A 20772-nucleotide genomic window follows, 5' to 3' on the forward strand; every position below is an offset into this window, starting at 1 on the left:
ACTTCTCTCTTCTACTTCAACAACTCCCCCCTTCGCGGGCATCGCGATGCACCACCGTGCACGCTGCACGCTACGCTCCTGCGATCCAGTCCTACCAATATAAGAATGGGCCTGGCGACTGGCGACTGGGGCGACAGATCGCTGGTTGGACGGAGGCTAGAGGGATTGGGAGAGCGAGGGTGTGTTGCGCGTTGCGCATGTGCGAGGGAGAAGCCGGTCCGCGGATCACGATTCACGATTCACGAAAACGCGGCGCGCGCCCGCCGCCCGGCGCGACGGGCGCGGAGTGGACGGATTCGAGCCATTCGAGCCATTCGAGGTTCGACTGGTTCGAGGGTGTCAAGGATCGCGAATGGCCGGCGCGACGCCGACGCGCCTTGACTGCCGGGGTGCCGGGCGAGGATGCGGGAAGATGGCGGCGGCGGCGACGGCGACGGCGGCGGTGGAGTCGTGCGTCGTCAAGCGCGCTGACGTTCCGCGCGACGTTGAGCCCGTTGAGGTTGAGGTTGAGAACGCGACGGCGGACAGGCCGGGTGAGGCGGACGTGTCGCGCGCGGCCACGCCGCGCCGGCAGCCCGAGCTTTATCAATTTCGCGCCACCGACCTGCTGTACTACGCGTCCTCGGTCAGTTTCTTTTTCGCGGACGTAGCAACAGGTGAACAAAGAGTGCCACATAAGCACACGCATACACGCGCGGCAACGCGCGTGTGCGTGCGACACGGGGTGTCCCGCGATTCCCGATCCCGATCCCGATTGACAGGAATGTGACAGTGACAGGTCCGTTTGCGATACGGTCGAATGGAACGGAGCGGACTTGATTGTTCGATTGCAAAATTCATAACTCAATTACTTTCGATTCTGCTTTGGTAAAATTTTACTTATTGGAGCTTTAACTTTACGAACATAATGACAATTGCAAAAAATCGCGACGAACAAGATTTCGCAAGTTCGCGAAATCTGACACTAAAATTTGAGATCGCGGAACACCCCGTATATACTTACGTCAGCTTTGTTTATGTCAATGGTGTTGATAAAAAAAGTATCGCGATTGCGAATTTTGAACTGAAATTGACTAATTCTTTTCTCTTATTTGGATTACAATAGAAATAAAATAATAAAATAAATACTAATGTATAGAGTTATATTTCTCTATTATATTTATATATAATTTATTTTATTTTATTATTAATATTTTATTTACTATTCTATACTTGCATATTCTTTACTATGCTTAATAGAATACTGTAATTAATAAAATGGTAATAGAAAATTGTGTGTTGTATTGTATTTTATAATTATAATTAAATTTTATAATTAATTATAACGAAAATCGTGATACTTTTCGTTAGCACCTTCAATATGCCTTTTGCACTGAAATGTTGTCACATATAATAGATGTGATAAAATTTGTTTTGCACACTTGCTCAAAGCATGCGCTGGAAAGCTTCTGTCTTCGTAAACCTTCAAACACCTTGTAAGATATTTTTCGCACACACAGACAGCATTGTATGTGTGGAATACCTTTTGCAAGGCCACTCAGCGTGGGGATGCTTTGCAATGGGTTTCACCGTCTTACCCGCTTGTGTTACCCAACTATTTAGTTTGAGATGGCATCGCAGCGACGGTTCCCTGCGGACTGTTCACTGGTTGTTGCACTTCCTGCTACTCGGCTTCTTGCACAGGTACTTTATATTTATTTTTGCGCAATCTCTTCCGCTAGATTGCGTCAGCGACTCACTAAATTAATATATACGCTCATAATATATTCTCTATTAATAATGAATCGTTTACACATTTTTTTTTTTTTCAGGTACTTGACTTTGCTTTACACTGCGGTGTACTCTTTGAGAAATAAGTCCAGCTTCAGCAGGGACAAAAACTGGGTATATCGACAAGAAAGCGATATATGTATGTTGCACTTGTTTGAGTCGTTCATGGGGGCTGCTCCGCAGTTGATATTGCAGCTGTATATCATTGCGAGATTAAACCATGCGCCACTTTGGACGAGTAAGTGTTCTCTTCACCATTCGTAAATGTTATCTTAATTTATACTTTATATATTACAATATGCATTTGAATGTAAATATCTATAAGTATAATGCGATTACACGGGATTTAAAATCTAAGAAAAAGGATATATACGTATTTTTTAACTACATATATTTAACGTATATTTTAACAAGTAAAACGTTTTCTCTAAGAATCTGAAAAAATGAAAAGAATTTAAAAAGTTCTTACGTTACGTCACAAAAGTTTCATCAAGTTTTAACATTTCTTCATCTGTCTGTACGTCATATAAAAATTGAGAGCTGCCTGCATAAATATAATCGACAAATACACCAATAGTATTAGACAACGGACGAATAATTGAACAATTTATAATCGTTCTCGTAAATCTTGTAAACTTCATCGAGAAGCGATTGCGGTATTCCTCGGGTGTACCCGTCGAGTATTTTCCTGGTGGTCACTCCCAGGGGATTAATGTTTCGCGGGTAATCTCTCTCGTACAGGTATCCGCTCAGATTGGCATCCTGAATGAGAAAGTTCTGATCCCTGTCTAGAGTCTCAAACTTGAGAATGTAGTCGTAGTGGATCGTGCAGGGTTCGCAGGTACGATAATACGGCGTCCAGTGCTCGTCGAAGTACTTCTCGCTGACTATAAATCGCAGAAATTCGGCAAACGTCGGTTCCAATCTCGTCGTGTTACCGGATCGACGGTACTTGAGCACGATGCGCCGACCGAAACGTTTGTAGTAATACTCGCGATTCCGCATGTGCTCCAACTTATCCCTGTACGCGGACAAGAGACGCTCCAGCGGATGTCGCACAATTAGGAACTTCTTCGTTCTGCTCATCTTCTAAAAATTGAATGCAAATTCGCGATTTATCTTGTCTCTTTGCTCATATAAACTCTCCAGAAAATTTAGAATTATGTGATTTTATTTATAAAACGTTGTACAACCATACCTTATAGGTTTTATTAAAATCCGCATCCTGTTGAAATTTTTGTCTCACGATATCGCTGACCTGGGTAAGATTGCGACGCACCAAGTCTATAGTAGCATCTGTCAAAGTGCCCTTTAAAACGGCAAAGTAATTCATCCACGTGGAACTCGCCGCCTTGTATATAGGGCACCATGACACGTTGTGCTCCCTTCGAATTAAAATTATTTATTATAAATTGTTAAATTTTTTGTATTATTCAGCTTTTTCCGACGCAAAAATCTGATAAAAATACTTTAATCCTTTTGATTTAAATTTCTGTTTCATATACGATGAGACATATCATTAATGTATATAATTTTTAAAGAACTTTTTAGCATCTCCATCGCTTACGTGTCGATGATGATGTTTGTCAGCGAAGCGTTCCGATGCGATCTTTTCGTGTCGATTGTCTCACACACGTGTGCCACCCACCGCCTCCTCCTGTCCAATTCACGCCTAACATCCTCCATCTGGTCCCGCGAGAGCGGAACTCGCGGCATTATTCCAGACGTGACGGCACGTGCAACAGACACATATTTTGACGATGCATACCTCAGCGATGCGGCCGGCTCTATGTTTGTCTCCGTCTGTGAGGTTTGCGCTAAATTCGCCAGTATCAACAACGTAACAATGCAAATCGTCGCTAACGCCGCGATCGATTCTATCACCGTGACCTGTTTCTACAAATTAATCAAATAATTTTTTTTCCTCCGTGTGAAGAATTGCAAAGAAAGAAACACGGAAAAATCATTTGATGCTTGATTGAAGGAGGAGAATGCGTTTGATACATGCTTGGGATATGTTCCTACCTGCATTAGTAGAAAGAGCTTTTTTGAGAAATAACAAAAGCCGACTTTCAACAATCCCGGGTAAACCGTTGAATTTTTATTATCACTCGACGTTAACATGTCGATCGTTAGTATTTTGTACGACGTATTCATCGTGCCTCCTATCTTGTCACTCGTACAAGTCACTTCAGGTAAAACGCCACTCGATTATGGTTGTATGTTACAGCCGATGTTGAACTCAGGAATATGAATATCTACGAATCCGCGACGAAACAATACAACGAAGTCGGCAAGTCGCATATTATTATTCTTCCGTTTCCTCTTTCGTGTCCCGCCTCCACAGATAACAGGAAGGAGGAAGGAATATCGCTGACAGTTTATCTGTTTCTCCCGAACAATGTGTGGACGCAACGACACAAGTTCCACGAAGCGAGGGACTCTCGTCCTCCTCCACGGTTTTAAATATAAATGCGACGAAGCGCGAAGCATAGCGAAGCGAAGTCGAAGCGTATTCAAAAATAGCCGAAAAGAAGGCACAGTAGCTCGTCGCGGACAATAGCCACGGATAAATATATTAGTGCTTTGGTGCCTTTTATTTTTTTATGTTTATTTTAATTTATGTACGTCCTAACTTTATTTAATGAATAATAATGATAATCTATATATCCTCGATACTGTCAAAGAAATACCTATATATATATATATATTCTCGACATTCCTTTAGCATAGAGAACACACATTCTAATAATTAAGATAATAATACGTATACATCCTCGATATTCTAAAATTAATCCAAATGTATCCAAATTTAAAAAAATATATTTTTATAATAATTTATATTTACAGGCTTAATATTGTTACTCTAATCAAATTAATGTATATGAAATTTTTGTACAGGCGCCTCCGCCGTAGCTTCTTTCTGCTCCCTGACGTGGGCCGTGAGTACATACGTGAGGGCCATGCACAATATCAATCGCGAACGCAGCAACGCGACTTGGGTTGCTCTTGTTCTTCAGGCTCTCTGGCGCAGCGGTATGCTGCTGTCCAGAATCGGAGTTTTGGTACTAGCGGCTGTCTTTCTGAAAACGTGGTTCTTCTTGTTTCTGGGTGAGTTTTACCGAGAAATACTTTTGTAACTAGAACACGGAAGTATTATATTCATATGAAATAATTGTAATTATTTTCCAGGGTTGCATTGGTTATTCATGACGATCTGGGTGATCCTGCAAAAGACAGAGTTCTGTCCTACCATATGGGAGGAGCGCATCTACAATTGCATCATCGGACTAATCTATTGCTTCGACTTCTTCAACCTGCGCGATGGCAGATCGCGCTATCGCGTGCTCGTCTTTTATTCGGTGATCACGGTGCAGAATCTGGTTTTCCTGATCATGTACACATTGCGTTTCAAGGACACTGTCGCGAGCGATACGATGATCGCGATCGCGACCCTGATAATCGGCTGTATGCTCGTCGGTCTGGCGAGCATGTCACTGTATTATGGCAAGTTTCATCCATCAAGAACGGTGACGAGCGTCTCCCGGAATATCAGCGAGCATTGTACAACTACAAAGGTTGACACACCCAGGTCCCTCAAGTTGTTCCATCGCGGCTCCTTGGTGTCGTTGCATCACTCCATTGATATCTCGCCGAGGACCGAGGAGGTACCCACCGACAAGCAATCTTTGCTTACGAATATCGCACAAATTTCCGATTGCGCGGAGGAGGGCATTGTCAATCGCAACTACAGCTCGGAGAACGAATCCAACGCGAGCGCCGTGCGCGTCTCCACTGAGTGCGAGAGGCCGCACAGCCGCGTCGGTGCCAAGCACAAGGAAGAGGTCGCGTTGTCCAACGACAATTCGGACAACGCGCTTACCAGCAGCGCGCCATTGAATTCTCTGTATCCGGGCTTGCCCGACATCGACTCGTCTCGAAAACGCCGCGGCATTTACGAACACGACATCACGCCGCAATTGGACTGGCACGCGCCGGATAAATTGAACATCGATTTGGAGCAGTTCGGCAGTATCGACAACTCCGAGCGGAGCAATTCTCTCACGCTAGATTCCTGCAGTAAAGTGATCGGCGCATTGGACGTTATCAAGAACAGAGAAAAGCTGACGACTCCGACGCCATTGGAGAGCAGCAGGATATTCGATATAGAGAAGGTGTCGAAGGACCTGCAGCAGCAGGTCTAAAAATATGTTATTTAAAATCTATAACTTCTCGCTTTATTTGTTACTTTAAACTCATTACTTTTCGTTATTATTCTTCTTTATGTGATATTACTTATGCTACTTTTCCTTCACGTATATTGTTTTTCTTATAGCAGCGGGACGAGACGATGAGCTGCGTGACGTCGATCCACGACTACGAGAACGTATGCCCGCTGGGAATTGCTCGGCCGCCTTGGTGTATCCGCAGTTGGAAAGGCTACACAGACATCGAGACGTACATCCACGATGATAGCGTGGTGCGCGATCGGCGGCGGGACACTCTGACGAGCACGACCGGCACGACGTACAGCTCGGAATACTCTGACGGCATGATCTCACGAGGGATATTAAAGCAGGACGATTACGCGGATGCTCTGACTTACGATCTGGTGGAATCTAAGGGCAATAAATCGTCTTACAGCGATAGCACGTTTTCCGCGTCCACCGTGGACGATCAGAACGCCAGTCTGTACGTAGCCAAGCCGGTGGTGTTCGACGACCGGGGTGGTATGCTTGCGTTGGACACAATATTGGAAGAGCGCGATGATTCTTCATTGTCGGACGAGAAGTTTCAGCACGGGACAGAACCGTCGCGCGACTCCGCGAGTACCCTAGTGAGCACGATAGATCAGATCAGGCGGTATACAGCGGAGAATTCGCCGCGACATATCTACCACACCACCGGGACTCAGTGGGAAGATCTGAATCCCAAGAACTTGATGGCGCGAGCGCACTTTGCCAAAGTGTTGTTCGACAACGATCTCAGAACCGCCCCGGCGACGACTGGTCCAATCGGTCTGACCACACGGGACGTTGAGAAACGCGAGATAGACGCGATCAGGGAGTTCGTCCGGTGTTGTGCGATAGAATCCATCAAGAAGACGCCCCTGATAGATGCTATTTTGTCGGACTCACCGATTCTGGGCAGCAGGGCGAGCAAAGTCGTGCGACAGGTCACGTTTGCGGATCGTAAGAGCGATTTCGACGCAAACGAGAGCGACTTGTATGTCGAGATGAGTCCCTTGGTGTCCGTCGAGAACGGCGAGAACTCGTGCCAGACCAGGCTCGCCGACGCGAAGACCGCCGAGGCGGAGAGCGTCGCCAAGAGCAGTCTTCCCACAATATCGAAAAAATCGCCGGATAAAGAAAATCTGTCGCCGATCTTGTCGAACAATAACAGGCGGATTAATATTAATAATATACATGATAACAAGGACAATAATGATAGGCACGCTTGGACCATAGAAAGAGACGATAAAAATGACAAGTCGTTGTGCAACATGCGTTTCAATCTGAAGGAGAAGCGACATTTATTTCTCGAGCAGGTTCTCTCGCCGGTTCCAAAACTCTGGAACAAACGTATCTCCTTTCATCCGAGCACCAAAAATTTATAGTGAACGGGCTCTTTAGTTCTCTCACTTGTGTTTCATAGCTAAAAATCGATTCAAAACTCATTTTTTATCGAATATTTTCTAGTATTTACAGCGAATTTTGTTACGTATTGCAGCGTATTTGCAGCGAATTTGATTCACGTTTTACAACTGAACGTGGAACAATTCACTTTCATCGAACCAAAAATTTGTAGCGAAGGACTTTTCGATCTCTTTATACTCGGCACTGTTGTCTTTCACAGATGAGAATTGAGTGGTAGCTCAGTTTTATCTTGCTCAAGTGTATTTTTCATTTATGTTTTATGTAGGAACTCTTTACAAGTTTTTTTAAGGAATTTTCTTTCGCGTAATAAGTCCGACATGCAATAAAAAAGTAATCTTAACCCGTCGTGGTATTGGATATCTTTTACAAAAAGGTAACAATTTTGCTGCGAACGTTATTCGGTTACAAACAAATGAAGAAGATAATTTATTACGGAAAGGGTTAAGAAAAATACACCACAGTACAAATATCGCAATATATATAACATCACTCGTTAATTAGGCACACATCTTAACTTTTATCCATGACTAAGCTGCGCCGCGTTTACCTTTATAAATGCTATATAAAGGTAAACGCGATGTAAGCGTGTGATACGCGCCGTCCGATTGTTATGAGATAAAACTATAACGACTTAAGTTTAGTGTTTTGCGCTTTTGCGATTTGTGTATATAAAATGACTTATTTTACATCTCGTACCGAGATTATTTTTGTACGCAATTTTTATATACAATAAAGATGAGACTCTGTGTAATGAAAAATCCGCAATCAATCATTGGTAATAAATATCATTATGCATTGTACAGCGAAGAAACTATCTCTCGACTTTCTCGTAACTCCATTTTGTAATCTGTAAACACGAAATTTGGAATTGTAAAAGAAAAAGTCGACGGGAGAGGAGCGCTTTCGTAGTTTCGTGTTTGAATATATACAAGTACTTCGGAATCGAAGATATCGCGTATAGATGTATTCGTTAAGGAGCAACATTGTTTCAGAATTGTATCTCATTCAGTTTAAAAGTTTCAAATGTGAAACATTAGAGTCCAAAGAACTTAAAAGTTTCCCTCTCTCTCTTTCTCTCTGCGACATACAATATACAATACATAATATATGCCTTCCTGATGCCAAACGAAAACTGGGGAAAAAGAATTGTGCGGAAAGAAACAGCAAATGTTGCGCTATAATAAATTTAATGCTAATTGCGCATTTATATCCAAGAGATATTGATTTTTTTATTATTGATTGAAAAAAGTATCCTATAAAAAGTGTAGAACTTTGACTATAGAAGTAACGGAAATGTAGAGTATTGTAGAATGTAGCATAGTGAATGGGGTGGTGAATGATGCGCGCGCGCGCGCACACACACACACACACACACATGCAAAACGGAGCAAGTGTCGCCTAGTGCCGCCGGCCGCCGTCTGACGACACCCGAGACGCAAGATGAGGCTAGGTTAGGTTAGACTGGGTGGAAGAATTTGGCGATCAGTCGCGAGACGCGAGACGCGAGACTCGCGAGTCGCGAGAGAAGCGGTGGTAGAATCACGCAGAACGTAGTGGCGACCGGGCGAGTACGAGCCTACGAGCCTGGCGTCCTGACACGACACACGACCCGAGAGACCGCATTCGCAGTTCGCGTTGGTCCCCGTCTATCCTGTACTCACCTGACACCTCAAGTCTCAGTTCTCACCAGTAGTCTGTACCGCCTCAATCGCCTGTACGTCGCCGCTCTGTACTCCGTCATGGTCGATCAAGCTGCCGCGCGTAGCATCGCGACGTCGCGATAGCGGATAGCGTGCTGCATAGGAGCGCAAACGCCGCGAACGCATCTGTGCCAACCACCGAAGCACATGGATGCGACCAACGGACAGAAGCCCCACGGTGAGCAAGATTTTTTTATTCTGGCATAATCCCGATTTATTAGTTTTCTAAATCTTGAAAATCATTTTGTAACATGTGAAATTACGAATCGCTGGTGGATTAATTAATTGACGGAATTTGATATGCCTTATTAATGATGCATCATTAAAGAGGTTTACAGCGTTCAGCCGTGCAATTATATTTTACATACCTAATTTCAATCTCTTCTATTTCTGAATAAATTCTTTAAAATTCTTAATTATTATGATTAAATACGTTATCATTTATTTGTTGTACCTATATCTGTATAAGAGGAATTAATCTGTAGCAAGGTAATTAGTATTGGCAGTGCCTTCTATATCGAAAATTTCTTTTACAGCGGGGCAACCTTTGACCGGAGGAGGATCTGTCTCCGACAAGGGTAAGGAGTGGCAAATGGAGTTATTGATGGAAAAATTACGCTCCAAGGCTTCTACGTTTAAACCTTTAGTGGAGACCGCGAAAAACATGCGTATGGCCATGTTGGTGAGTGACTTCTACTTATTTTGTCATTTCGACACTTATACCAAGGTATAAATACAGCTTCTTGCTACGTAGGACAAGCGATTTGCAATTGACAGCATAGAGAAGACTCAATTGCAAAAGTGTTTGGACACCCTGCAGCATTCTATCAAGGTTACTTCCTTCCAGTCTATGGTAGAACGTTTGGAAAGTTTAGCAAGGCAGTTAGGGTGAGTCATTTGTAAATCTGTCATCTAGTAAATGTAATATTTATTTATTTATTTATTACTTGGTAACTTATATATCATATAAAATAAATTGAGCTTAAATATAAACCATTTTCCCATTACACAGATTAAAGTTCATGATGTCTGGTCCTCCAGGCACGGAAATATTCATATCCTCCGACATGTTCTTCTTGGAAGTTCTATTAGAGCCGTCAGGGCTTGTTAGGGATGTTAAAATCCATCATGAAGGAAAAAGTGAGCAGCAGGTAAGATCCACGGATATAATTGTTATGATTATGTTTTTCTTGTTACGTGTTCTTATCATTAATCCTGAAAATCGCCCTGTTGCAGAGTTGCGAAGCACTCGCATCGGCTTTGTCACGCGGTGACTTCATCGATTTTACCACGCAGCTGGAAGGATTGGCATCGATATATCAGCTGAACGCTGACAAGAAAGTAAAGTGCAAGGCGTTCAGCGCTCTACAATCCCTCGAGGCTGACCTGGGTGTTCTGGCACAGCTGCAAACGTTCATGAAAGAACCGTTCAATCTAGTTCACAAGAGTCCCGTCGGTTAGTGATTTGACATGTATCAGTTTTTACATAATTTGTATTGTATTTTAAGTTGGATGCACAATGAAAAACATAGGCACCAAAAATAGGAAATAACACGGGCAATAGATTTTCAAAATATTGCCTGTATTATTTCCTATTTCTGTTGCCTGTGTTTTTCGTTGTGCATCCAGCTTTACGCATAAGAGTGCTGTTATATCTAGTTTCCACATTATTTATTTATTTACGCACAAGTAGATTTGCATATACATATATGCACTGCTGTTATATATAATAGATGTGCGACTCAACTATACGTTATCGTTATGTAGGAATTCTGGAAAGAAGAAGAGGTGGCCACCCGATGAAATTGACGTATTTCGTCTCACCATACGATTTAATCGACGAAGAGAATCGAACCTATGACACTCTTAATCCTGATACAATCATTAAAAGAAAGATTGGACACTCGGTGACTGTTTGTATGGAAGGTTCGACAGGTCACAAGCTGCCTACTTCTAGTATTATAACTGTAAACCGAAGTCCTACAGGCAAGAGGTGTGCAACATCAAATTTTATCTTTTCATTATTTCTTTATACGTTTCTCATATGTAATTGTTAAAAATCAAACAATTACAATCATATTTCTAATTAAATTTTCGCTAATTGCGCGTATTTTCTATTACTTGGTTATATATATATCTAATCTATAGTTGACCGTTGCTTCCTTTGTCCCCCTTGTACAAAGTTAGCAAAATACATTTTATAGATATAAGAAAGACACAAAGAGAAAGTTGGTTGATCAAAACATGTTTGTCAAGATTTATTTTAAATCAAAACAGTTGCAATAAAAAGAGTTTGTGCTTCTTTACTCCATTGCCTCTCTCTTTCAGCACTCCTTCATATGCTCCATTGACCAGTACAAATTCCTCCATGTTGCCTGCCTGCTTCGTGTTGAAGCTCGGCAAAAAGATGCCCATCTGCATGGAGTTGGTGAAGAGGATACAGAAAGTCACGGAGCTCGAGTGTGGCGATATCTCGGCGCCACATCCGCTTCTCAGTCTGATAATACAGCACGCAAGCGATGGCCAGCTGGATTGTCGAAACAATAGAGGCTTATATGTGGTAAGTGACAAGATTTAAAAAAATGTTTCTTTATATCTTTTATACCCTGAGACACATCGTGCAACTCTCTCTCTTTCTTGTAGACCTTGCCTGATCAGCAGCACTGCTACTTTATGACGGAAAACAAGAACATGGAGGGCGTGCTGGTGTGCAGTATCCCTTTCACACATCCCGCGCACGTGCCGCAAATTCTGGTGTACTTGCGGCAGCAAGCGCTGTTCAATTGCCTGATCGCGAGCTGCGTGCGGCCCATGGCACGCCAAGACCCGGAACATACGACCATACTCGAGGTAAGCGCCCTTTCGTGGCAGCACATCAGCGTGAGCGTGGAGCATCCGTACGAAGAGACAATGGCCACCGCGGAACTGGATCTGACAGACATATCGACGCTTAAATGCCGGTTGTACGGCGTGAGTATGACAACGAACGCGGAACAGACGTCGGATCTCAGCGGTAGGGTGCTGCAACGTTGCCTCAGCATTCCGTTGACCATGCGAATGTTACTGAAAATCTGGGAGGGTCGCTCTTTACCTGCAGTGATGAACAATCTGACCAGCGGCAGCGGCAGTAGTAACGGTAGCTACAATCTCAATCTGGGATCCGGCAGTAAGGATCAGAGTGGACAAAACGCATCTGGCACCGCGTCCGGCATGCCGGACTTTACGAATGGCGAGACAAAAGTGAAGCAAGAACCCGGTTTGAATAACGGCAGTAACGGGTGTATGGGAGGCAGACAAACGCAGCAATCAGCATCGAATCAATTGCAGCAACAACAGCAACAGCAGTCTTTTTTAGATGCCGGAACGGAAAATAGTATCGGTTTTCCGTCGTATTCCGGCCAATCCGATACGACGACGATGACGATGAGCACTACTGGGACGAACAACGCCTCTGCCTCTATGCTAAACCCGTTGCAGCTTGGTGCACTGCTAGGACAGGCAAAAAACTCTCTGACGGGCAACTCAAACACTAATGAGCGCGGCAAAAAGACGCGGAAAAGAAAGACTGGCACAGACAGTCTTTGGCGTAGTCCAAAGCGAAAGAGTGACGGCGGAGACAGTAGCACGGCAACAGAGATCTTGCTGGAGAGCTCGAGCTCGGAGAACTCGACACCACTGGGAACGCCTACGGGCGGCCGCGAGAATCTCACATCGGAGACTAGAACATCTACACCGACTTCGGCCACTAGTTTGACAAGCGGCATAGATTTTTCGAATTTGGACGCTACCGATATACTCGATAAGAGCGCCTCGGATTATGATCTCGACAATTCTGAGAGGGACAGCGAAATCATGGAGGTGCAACACAGCGGTGGGGAACAACAGCAACAACAGCAGCAGCAACAGCAGCAAGATATGGAGGAGTTGATAAAGATACGCGAGTCCTCGTCAACGCGCAAGTCGAAGAAAAATCGAGGTGGCTGTGGTAGCGAAGAGAAAAAGTCGAGCCCAACAAATATATTCGTCGATGAGACGTCGACAACAAGTAGTGGTAACAAAAGTCTACCGGTGCCACCATCAGTAAGTATTACTCCGATTTCATGCGGTAACTTGGATCAAGCGAGCACCACCAACTATAATTCCGTACTAACGGGCATGGGTTTGGAAAGGAGACCTGGCATCGAGATTATACCCATCGCCTCTTCACCATCGCAGACTAATCTACCGAGCTCGATCACCATCACACCGATTGCCGGTCCGGCACCATCGCCAAAGACCAGCGGCTTGACGAGCGCAACGGACGATCGGCAGCGAAGCGAACGGAAGAGTGGCGGTGGAAAGAGCAGTGGTAGCAGTGCTAAAAGCAGCTCCGACGATAACAAGAGCGGCGGGAATAAGCTAGAGAAACGGCGCAAACGTAAACGAGAGGATAGTCCGATGGGTCCACCGGACAAAGTCCCATCAGGCGGTAAGCAACAGCAAGACCCACTCTCGAAGCCGGTATCGGTGAGCATCAAGCCGAGCATTGAGCAATCACCGCCGAGCGGTGGTGGTGCTGGCGTCAGTCTGAGTTGCTCATCTTCACGGCCTACTTCCCCTGCGGCTGTGAGGAAGTTCAGTCCGTCGCCCACTCATTCGAGTTCGCTCGCCACACTTGTAGGTAAATCCAGTCCCACCTTGAAGGCCAGTCAGACGGCAGCAGCGACCTGCAAATCAGTGCAAAGTCCGAAGCACTCACCCGTCTACGGCAGCAGCCCGAAGCACAATGCGCCGAACGTTCCGGTGGTTCCTATGTCGGTCCCGATGTCATTATCCGTGTCCACGGTGCCCAACACAGTAGGCAACGTGCCGTCCGTGGCAGTGTCTGTACCGGTCCCAGTACCTGCTAGTGCGAGTCCGAAACATGGCAATACCTCATCTCCGAAACATGGTAGTTCGGCTGCGAGCAGCGGCAAACCCAGTATGTCAGCCCTGAAATCGGCGGCAAACTCACCGTCTAGTAAGAGCAGCGGCAGCAGCTCTTCCGACACGACAACGACCCCATCCAAAGTTAAGTCCTCCTCTTCGTCCTCCGGTAAGGATTCTTCCGGTCGTGGAGATAAAGAGAGACGAACGTCATCCGTCGGGTCATCCGGCGGTTCGGGCAGTGGCCATCAGAGTCCCAAAACTAAGTCCTCCAGTGGTAAGGTGAAGCAGCTGGAGATGATTCCACCCGGCGGTGGCGAAGCTTCACAGGTCTCCTCTCTACAGGCTTCTGGTGGAAGCACTCCACCATCTGGCCAGGTTGACGCAGCGAGCAAATCTGCGATTGCGGCGCAACAGGCACGGAATCGTAAGAGTTCTCTCAATGCTGTGATCGATAAATTGAAGAACGCGCAGCACTGTACCGAAACCGATGCCTGCGGGAACGGTAGCGGTTCCGTGAAAGGCAGCGGATCCTCAGCAGGTCTCAGCAGTGGTAATACTGGCGGAATGAGCAGCACTGGACAGAAGGAGAAGAGTATCGGCAGCGGTGGCTCATCGTCGTCGAGCGGAGGGAAGACTATCGTCGAAGGTGGAAAGTCCTCTTGCGTCAATAAAAATGCGTCCGTGGAGACGAAGAATCCAGCCGAATACATGGTGAAGCACAGCTCAGACGGAATCAAGATCACTATCAACAAAACTCGTACCAAGGATTCCAAGCAGTCGGCTGCCAACCTGAAGCTATCGTCGGGAATGATGGCAGCTGCGACTTCATCTTCGAGCTCCTTGTCGTCCGTCGCTTCTTCGTCATCGTCATCATCATCCAGCAATGTAATTGCCGGCAGCAATGGCTCACCAAAGACACATACGGGTCTCAAACCTGGCGTAAATTCTGGACCGGCATCGAAGAAACCGCAAACGTTGCAGACTGCACAGAAATTGCTTCCCGCGAAGATGATGTTGGCCACCGCCGGTATAAAGTCCGCCATCTCTTCCTCGGGTGCGACGAATACTGGTGGTGGTGCGAGTATCACTGGCGCGACGGCAACAGGGGGCATCCCCCTATCAAAGGGTGGCTCATCCTCCAAAGCTTCCGGTTCACCCAAGACGAGCTCCGGGGCGACTGATCTTAGTCGAGGCCGAGACAAGCCTAGACTTCCGAAATCTGGTGACAAGGGAATATTCGCGTCGAAGGGTCTCGGCGATGCCAGGAAGTCGAGCCCGTCCGCTCTGCGCGAAGAGAGCGAGAGCGAGCGCGCATTCAAGCTGTTAGCCGCGCACGCGTCTATTTCCAGCCTTCCGGCAAGCCTGCCACCTCAATTAGTGATGGAGGGCTTGAGGAAGCAGCTAGACACTAAATTTCAGATACCGAAGCTGTCGGCGCGCGCGAACGTCGCAGACACCGGCGATAAGAACAAATCATCGGATAAGCTGTCGATCCTGTCCGATTCCGCCAAGCAGACTCTCGACGGTCTGAAACAGGAACAGGGTAAGATCACCGGTCTGTCCAACGTCACTGTGTCGGTGTCCAAGTCGTCGCTACCAGACGACCAATCGAGACGGGACCATTCACAGAATAAACTGGACAATCTGTCAATCGCCACGTCCGCCGCCGGTGCGATATCCTTGAATCTCGTCGGGGAGAACGCTGGGTTGATGCTGCCTCCGCAATCGGCTGCCGATCCAGATGTACCTACAAATCTGTGCATTCAACCGATGGTGGACGAGCCTTCTCGCGACTCTTGCAAGGATTTAGGAATGAGACAAACGTCGACAGGTCAGCAGTTCCTTGGCAAGATCGACGACACAACCGCCAGCGGGATTCTCCCCAAGGGCAACGTTCCCGATCAGTTGGCGTCGTCAGGTGCCAAGTCCTACGCAACGATGACGGGTTCCAGCGCTTCGACCGCGCCGAGCGGCGCCGCCATCGTTGCCGAGAGCCTGAATCTGAGTACGAAGCCCGCCGATCAGGCAGCTTTGCAAACCAAATACAATAAGATCACCGTCGAGGAGAAGAAACAGCAGCAGACGTCATCTTCGTCATCGTCGTCGTCGTCATCGTCGTCGTCGTCGTCGTCGTCATCGTCTTCCTCCACATCATCATCTTCCTCGTCATCATCGTCGTCGATTTTCTCGTCGTTGGGCGGCGTCGCGACTACGTCTGATGGTAATCCGAGCGTCATGACATCCGACAGCGTCGGCGGTGGCGGCAGTGGCAATAGTGGTAGTGGAGAACAGGAGGTAGCGGCAACGGCAGCCGCGGCGGCGGCAGAGATGCTGCTGGACTTCTCCGCGACGAATAAAGATCCAATGACGAAGGGAAGTCACGGTCTGCCGGCCTCCTTGACGCAGCATCACTTGACAACAATCCCGGAGCGGGCGATGACCCAGGCCGCGCCAACGGTGCGTCGCAATACCCCACCTCCACCCCCGCCCCCACCGCCGCTTCCGGCTCCATTCCCGCCTGTCGCGAGTCCGTCCGTCAGCGTGCACATCGTCAAGAGCCCGGCACCGAGCCCCCGGGTGATTCCACCCTCCCCCCATTCATCCGCGTCACCCTGTATCACCGACGACGAGCTCATGGACGAGGCGCTGGTCGGTATGGGCAAATGAAGATTACTCAAACTGTAAGACAAAGAGAGAATACTCGCTTCTTTCATCTACGTTCTAGACCGGGGAAGAGGTCTCATCGGAAACGGGAACACTCCGAACTTTTCTCTTAAAATTGTACAAATTGTACCCATCTTTTTTTTCGAATTTATAAATTATTCGAATGTTCTCTCTCTCTCATTCTCTCCTTCTCTCTACTCTGATGGACCACTCCATATATGTTATTGGCTAGATTTTTTATTGTAGTCTCCGTATTGACCTGTTAAAGCTCATCAATGATCGTATTTCGATAAATCCATTATGTTCGTTATGACCGACTCAGAAAGACTCAAATACCAAGATATATTTCGTATTCCTGGGACGGTCAAGTCGATGTACTTGAAGCTTAAATGCGAGAAGAATGCTAGAGTGTATATCGGTTCTGCTTTCCGTTCGAAGAGATGAATGGAAATGCGTATGCGTAAATATGTGTGCGTGTTACAGAAAAAACAGCGAGAGAGAAACTGCGAAATTGGCGAGCGCGAAAATCCAGTTTCTATCAAGCAGAACCATAGAACTTCAACCGTGTGATGATGATCGATGCAAAATGGATCGATCCAGACTAAACTAAAGGACAAACGAATAAACATGAACGACTGTAGTGAAAGCTTTTTTTTTTTAAAGAAAAGAGATGGAACATGTTTGTCGTCGCAATTGATTCTCGACTCATTTGAATTGCGGCACTGCTCGCATATATTGAAGCAAAGTCATTCATATTTGTTCGCGCTCTTGTCTAGATCTATCTTAAAGTATCGTACATCCTTTCTCGGTCTTTCTGGCGTCGTACGAGTTGATTCACGTTAAAGATTACAGTGGCGGTCCCGTTGCTCTTTGATATTCTTTAATAGAATTTGAATAGATGTGTTCACATTGTCGTTCATGCTTAGCACGAAAAGAATATTAGAGCGAAACTGGACCTTTCTTCATCGATGATGTGAACACTCACTGCTGAAAGCAGATAGTTGGTTTGGATATTTTAAAGGTACACATATTTACTTTAACTCGAGTTTATTACGAGGACTGCATTTCCCAATTTTAAAATAAACAGCGCATTCCTCAAGAATTGGACATCTATTAGGATGTTTTAAAAGATGGATATATAACAACTAACGATTTTGACACTTTCTTAAAAAATAACAGCTTAAGGATACGTCAGGCAAAATGTGTATATTATATTTCTTAATTGAATTATGAAACGTATATGTCCAATTAATGTATTTTGAGAAAGCTGGGACAAGCGCAATTGGAGGATTATTATCTGCAGCGTAAAGTCTAAGCGAATCAGGATCGGTTGCGCCGAGGCGTTCTAAATTTTCAGTCTACAAAGATTGCCGGTCGTCGTCGTAAATCTTCCTTTCTTTTACCGGCAACAGTATCCTTCCATCGTTTCGGTATCCTGTTCCGTCTTCAGGAGATATCGCGCTTCCGGGATACTCGAATGTGATCATTCGAAGTTAGCCAGTTTCTTGACTCGGCGATGATGCGGCAGCTCGTGTCAAGCCGTATTAAGTATTCTCCAACACTGCCAAGTGTATATCGATCGTTTTTTTTAATTCTCCCAAGAAAGATTTCCATTTTCCTTCTTGCGTGATCCCTTTTCACGAGAGATGTTACATTCTGCCAGCGCCTTTCGCAACGGTCCTTTCCTCGAACAATTCTTTAGGAAGGAATTTTGTTTCGTTGTCAATGATGCGAGTGAGAATACCGGCTGCGCGATATGCGCTTCTGATGTCAGTGCGAGCGAGAGTTTTAAAAAAGGCTGTGTATAAAGATAAAGAAAGAATGCGGAGGAGCAGGAGGAGTGTATTGCGACATCTTTTCCTCCTCGTGCCTTCTACGTCTGTTTTTCTCTGAAATTCGGGTGTAGCGTGGAGTGATTTGTAGGAGCAGCGCGTTTCTCTATTCAATCAAATCTACAGAGTGTATGACAAAGAGTTCTTATAGTATAAACTAATGAAATATTCCCCTGCGACTGAAATAAAAACAAATTCCAAGGTAATAGGGTAAAGTACTGCATCCTTTGAAAAACCAAGAAGAATAAAAAAAAATATAGAGAATTGTGACCCAGATGATCGGAAATTCAATGATAAAAAAAAAGAAGAAACATACTATGTCCTTATGGCAAGGTGAATGTCTAAGAAGAAGAGGAAAAGATCTTCAGAATGGTTAATGGAAAATTAAATAAATTGCTAATTCAAACGAGAGTGAGGAAGGAGTAAGGATACTAAGTCTAGTATACATATTTAATAAGCGTACAAAGACGTGAATTAATTTCGCTATTTTCCTGGATTTAGAAGTAATATTATGGAAACCGGTTGAAAGATCAGCGATCTCGTTGATCTCGAAGAAAAAAAACGAGAGAAAATGAAGAGATAAATCTCTATTTATTATTAGGTGCTCTTGAATAAGTGCTGAGAGAAAGAGAGAGAGAAAGAAGCGTTTTTCTATATATTTTGGGTACAAAATTAATTCTTCCAGACAATCGTTCGCGCGCTCGCATCGACGTGGTATCTCGTACGTTGCGAACATCGTCCAGCAAACGGATTCTTTGTATATAGCTGCTTACCTTATCCTAAGGTAAAACGTCGGAGAGCAGGAGCTCATTGTTCCAATTAGTCGTTAATGAATTTTAGAGCAGTGCTGTTGATAAACGTTGCGCTTCCGCGTTTGTTTTCGTCGCACATCTACATATTTCCCGTAATAAACGAAGATCACGTTAAACAATCGTACGTACACGTATGTATATGTGCGATTTCTTTTACTTTAACATCAGTGGAAAGGACATTTCTTCTACTTCAATATTTCCCTTAAGTCCTCATCCTTATTCCAATAGTAGGGGAACGGGGGGTAGCCCCGGACATTATTAAAATTCAATTATACCGTATATCTATGGCCATTGTTTAAACATTCCGCATATGTTGAGATACGCAGAAGGGCGTATTAAGGTGCGATTTCATGGGCGTCAGTTGACGCGCGTCAAGACGATTTTGTGACGTCATGTTGTTTCTGCGTCGACGCTGAAGAAGTTCAGATTTCCCAACTTCTAGCGTCAACTGGCATCTCGACGCGAATTCCAAAAATTGACGCATGAAAACATTTTTCATTGCGCGTCAGAATATCGGCGTCATTATACTAATATAACTTACCCGAACTTGATTTCGAGCGTCAACTGACGCCTATGAAAAATCTTTAGAATGTTTAAACAATGGCCATAGATACGCCGTATACTTGAATTTCAATAATGTCCGGGGCTATCCCCCGTTCCCCTATGTATGAATGAAAATGTCTTCACCCTCTATCTCAGTCACGAGATTTAAATTTAGAAAGAGACAGCTCAGTTAGGAAAGCCTGGAATAGAGGATTGACTTTAGAGAACAAAGGAGATCTGATCTGTAGCTTTCAAGATCGTTAATCGTATTGCATCGCGACGTACTATGCAGTACTATGCGACTGCCTGAGCGGACGAGCGCAAATTTAGGTACAAATGTTTATAAATAAGATATGTACAACCCTATAAATATAAGATATGGTCACCTCCTCTATTTTTTGATCTAGTAGAAATCGGAGAGGAAGAGAGAATGACAGAGATGAAGAGAGACGGTGAGAGAAAGAGCCGAATGTGTCGGCAAAAGAGCGATTCTCGTTGTATAGATTATTTTTGCGGAGAAACTTGACGAAGAAGTAGCTTCGTCGCAGTATCGAGATCGAAAACGGGACTCAAAAGTCGTGTAAAGTTAGGAGAAATCAATGAACTGTGTATTATATGTACGCGTGGACGTGTACTTGTCTCCTATTTTTTCTCATTGAATTTTGTTCTTTGTAAGCGCGAGATAGAGAAGGAAAGGAAGAAAAAGGGAGGAAGCATGAGTTATGTAAATATATATATATATATATATCATAAAGTGAAAAGAAAATAATTATATAAATTATGAAGAGGATTGTATATGCGTATCGACTGTATGAAATAAATTAATTTGTATAGGGCGGAAGATATACGTATACGTCTTCTTCGTTACTATGCGGAAATCGAGAGG

General features: G+C 45.0%; 3 protein-coding genes across 12 annotated transcripts; 2 read left to right on the plus strand and 1 right to left on the minus strand.

Annotated features, from left to right (window-relative positions):
* Nucleotides 1-118: 118 nt before the first annotated feature.
* Nucleotides 119-8643, plus strand: LOC139774459 (uncharacterized). 10 transcript variants are annotated; one of them, XM_071709730.1, is made up of 6 exons: nucleotides 119-625; nucleotides 1603-1683; nucleotides 1812-2008; nucleotides 4672-4881; nucleotides 4963-5969; nucleotides 6110-8643. In XM_071709730.1, exons 1-6 carry the CDS (start codon nucleotides 198-200, stop codon nucleotides 7385-7387), a joined length of 3201 nt encoding a protein of 1066 aa, XP_071565831.1. In that variant the 5' UTR covers nucleotides 119-197; the 3' UTR covers nucleotides 7388-8643. The 10 variants fall into 10 exon arrangements, with proteins under 10 accessions (XP_071565831.1, XP_071565832.1, XP_071565833.1 ...); XM_071709731.1 differs by having other exon boundaries at nucleotides 4963-5945; nucleotides 6107-8643; XM_071709732.1 differs by having other exon boundaries at nucleotides 4963-5945.
* Nucleotides 2145-4386, minus strand: LOC139774463 (carbohydrate sulfotransferase 11). Its single transcript, XM_071709748.1, has 4 exons — nucleotides 3796-4386; nucleotides 3338-3666; nucleotides 2969-3155; nucleotides 2145-2859 (listed from the first exon to the last, which is right to left on the minus strand). Exons 1-4 carry the CDS (start codon nucleotides 3925-3927, stop codon nucleotides 2350-2352), a joined length of 1158 nt encoding a protein of 385 aa, XP_071565849.1. The 5' UTR covers nucleotides 3928-4386; the 3' UTR covers nucleotides 2145-2349.
* Nucleotides 8644-8750: 107 nt separating the features above from the next.
* On the plus strand, nucleotides 8751-20727 carry Med1 (Mediator complex subunit 1). The gene is made up of 8 exons (XM_071709728.1): nucleotides 8751-9305; nucleotides 9664-9809; nucleotides 9882-10015; nucleotides 10140-10278; nucleotides 10364-10583; nucleotides 10895-11120; nucleotides 11456-11687; nucleotides 11771-20727. Exons 1-8 carry the CDS (start codon nucleotides 9275-9277, stop codon nucleotides 16700-16702), a joined length of 6060 nt encoding a protein of 2019 aa, XP_071565829.1. The 5' UTR covers nucleotides 8751-9274; the 3' UTR covers nucleotides 16703-20727.
* The last annotated feature ends 45 nt before the right edge of the window (nucleotides 20728-20772 follow it).

Source organism: Temnothorax nylanderi, unplaced genomic scaffold, assembly GCF_030848795.1.
Source record: "Temnothorax nylanderi isolate EJ_2023f unplaced genomic scaffold, tnyl_v1.0 TNYL_tig0081_pilon, whole genome shotgun sequence".
NCBI classification, from domain to species: domain Eukaryota; kingdom Metazoa; phylum Arthropoda; class Insecta; order Hymenoptera; family Formicidae; genus Temnothorax; species Temnothorax nylanderi.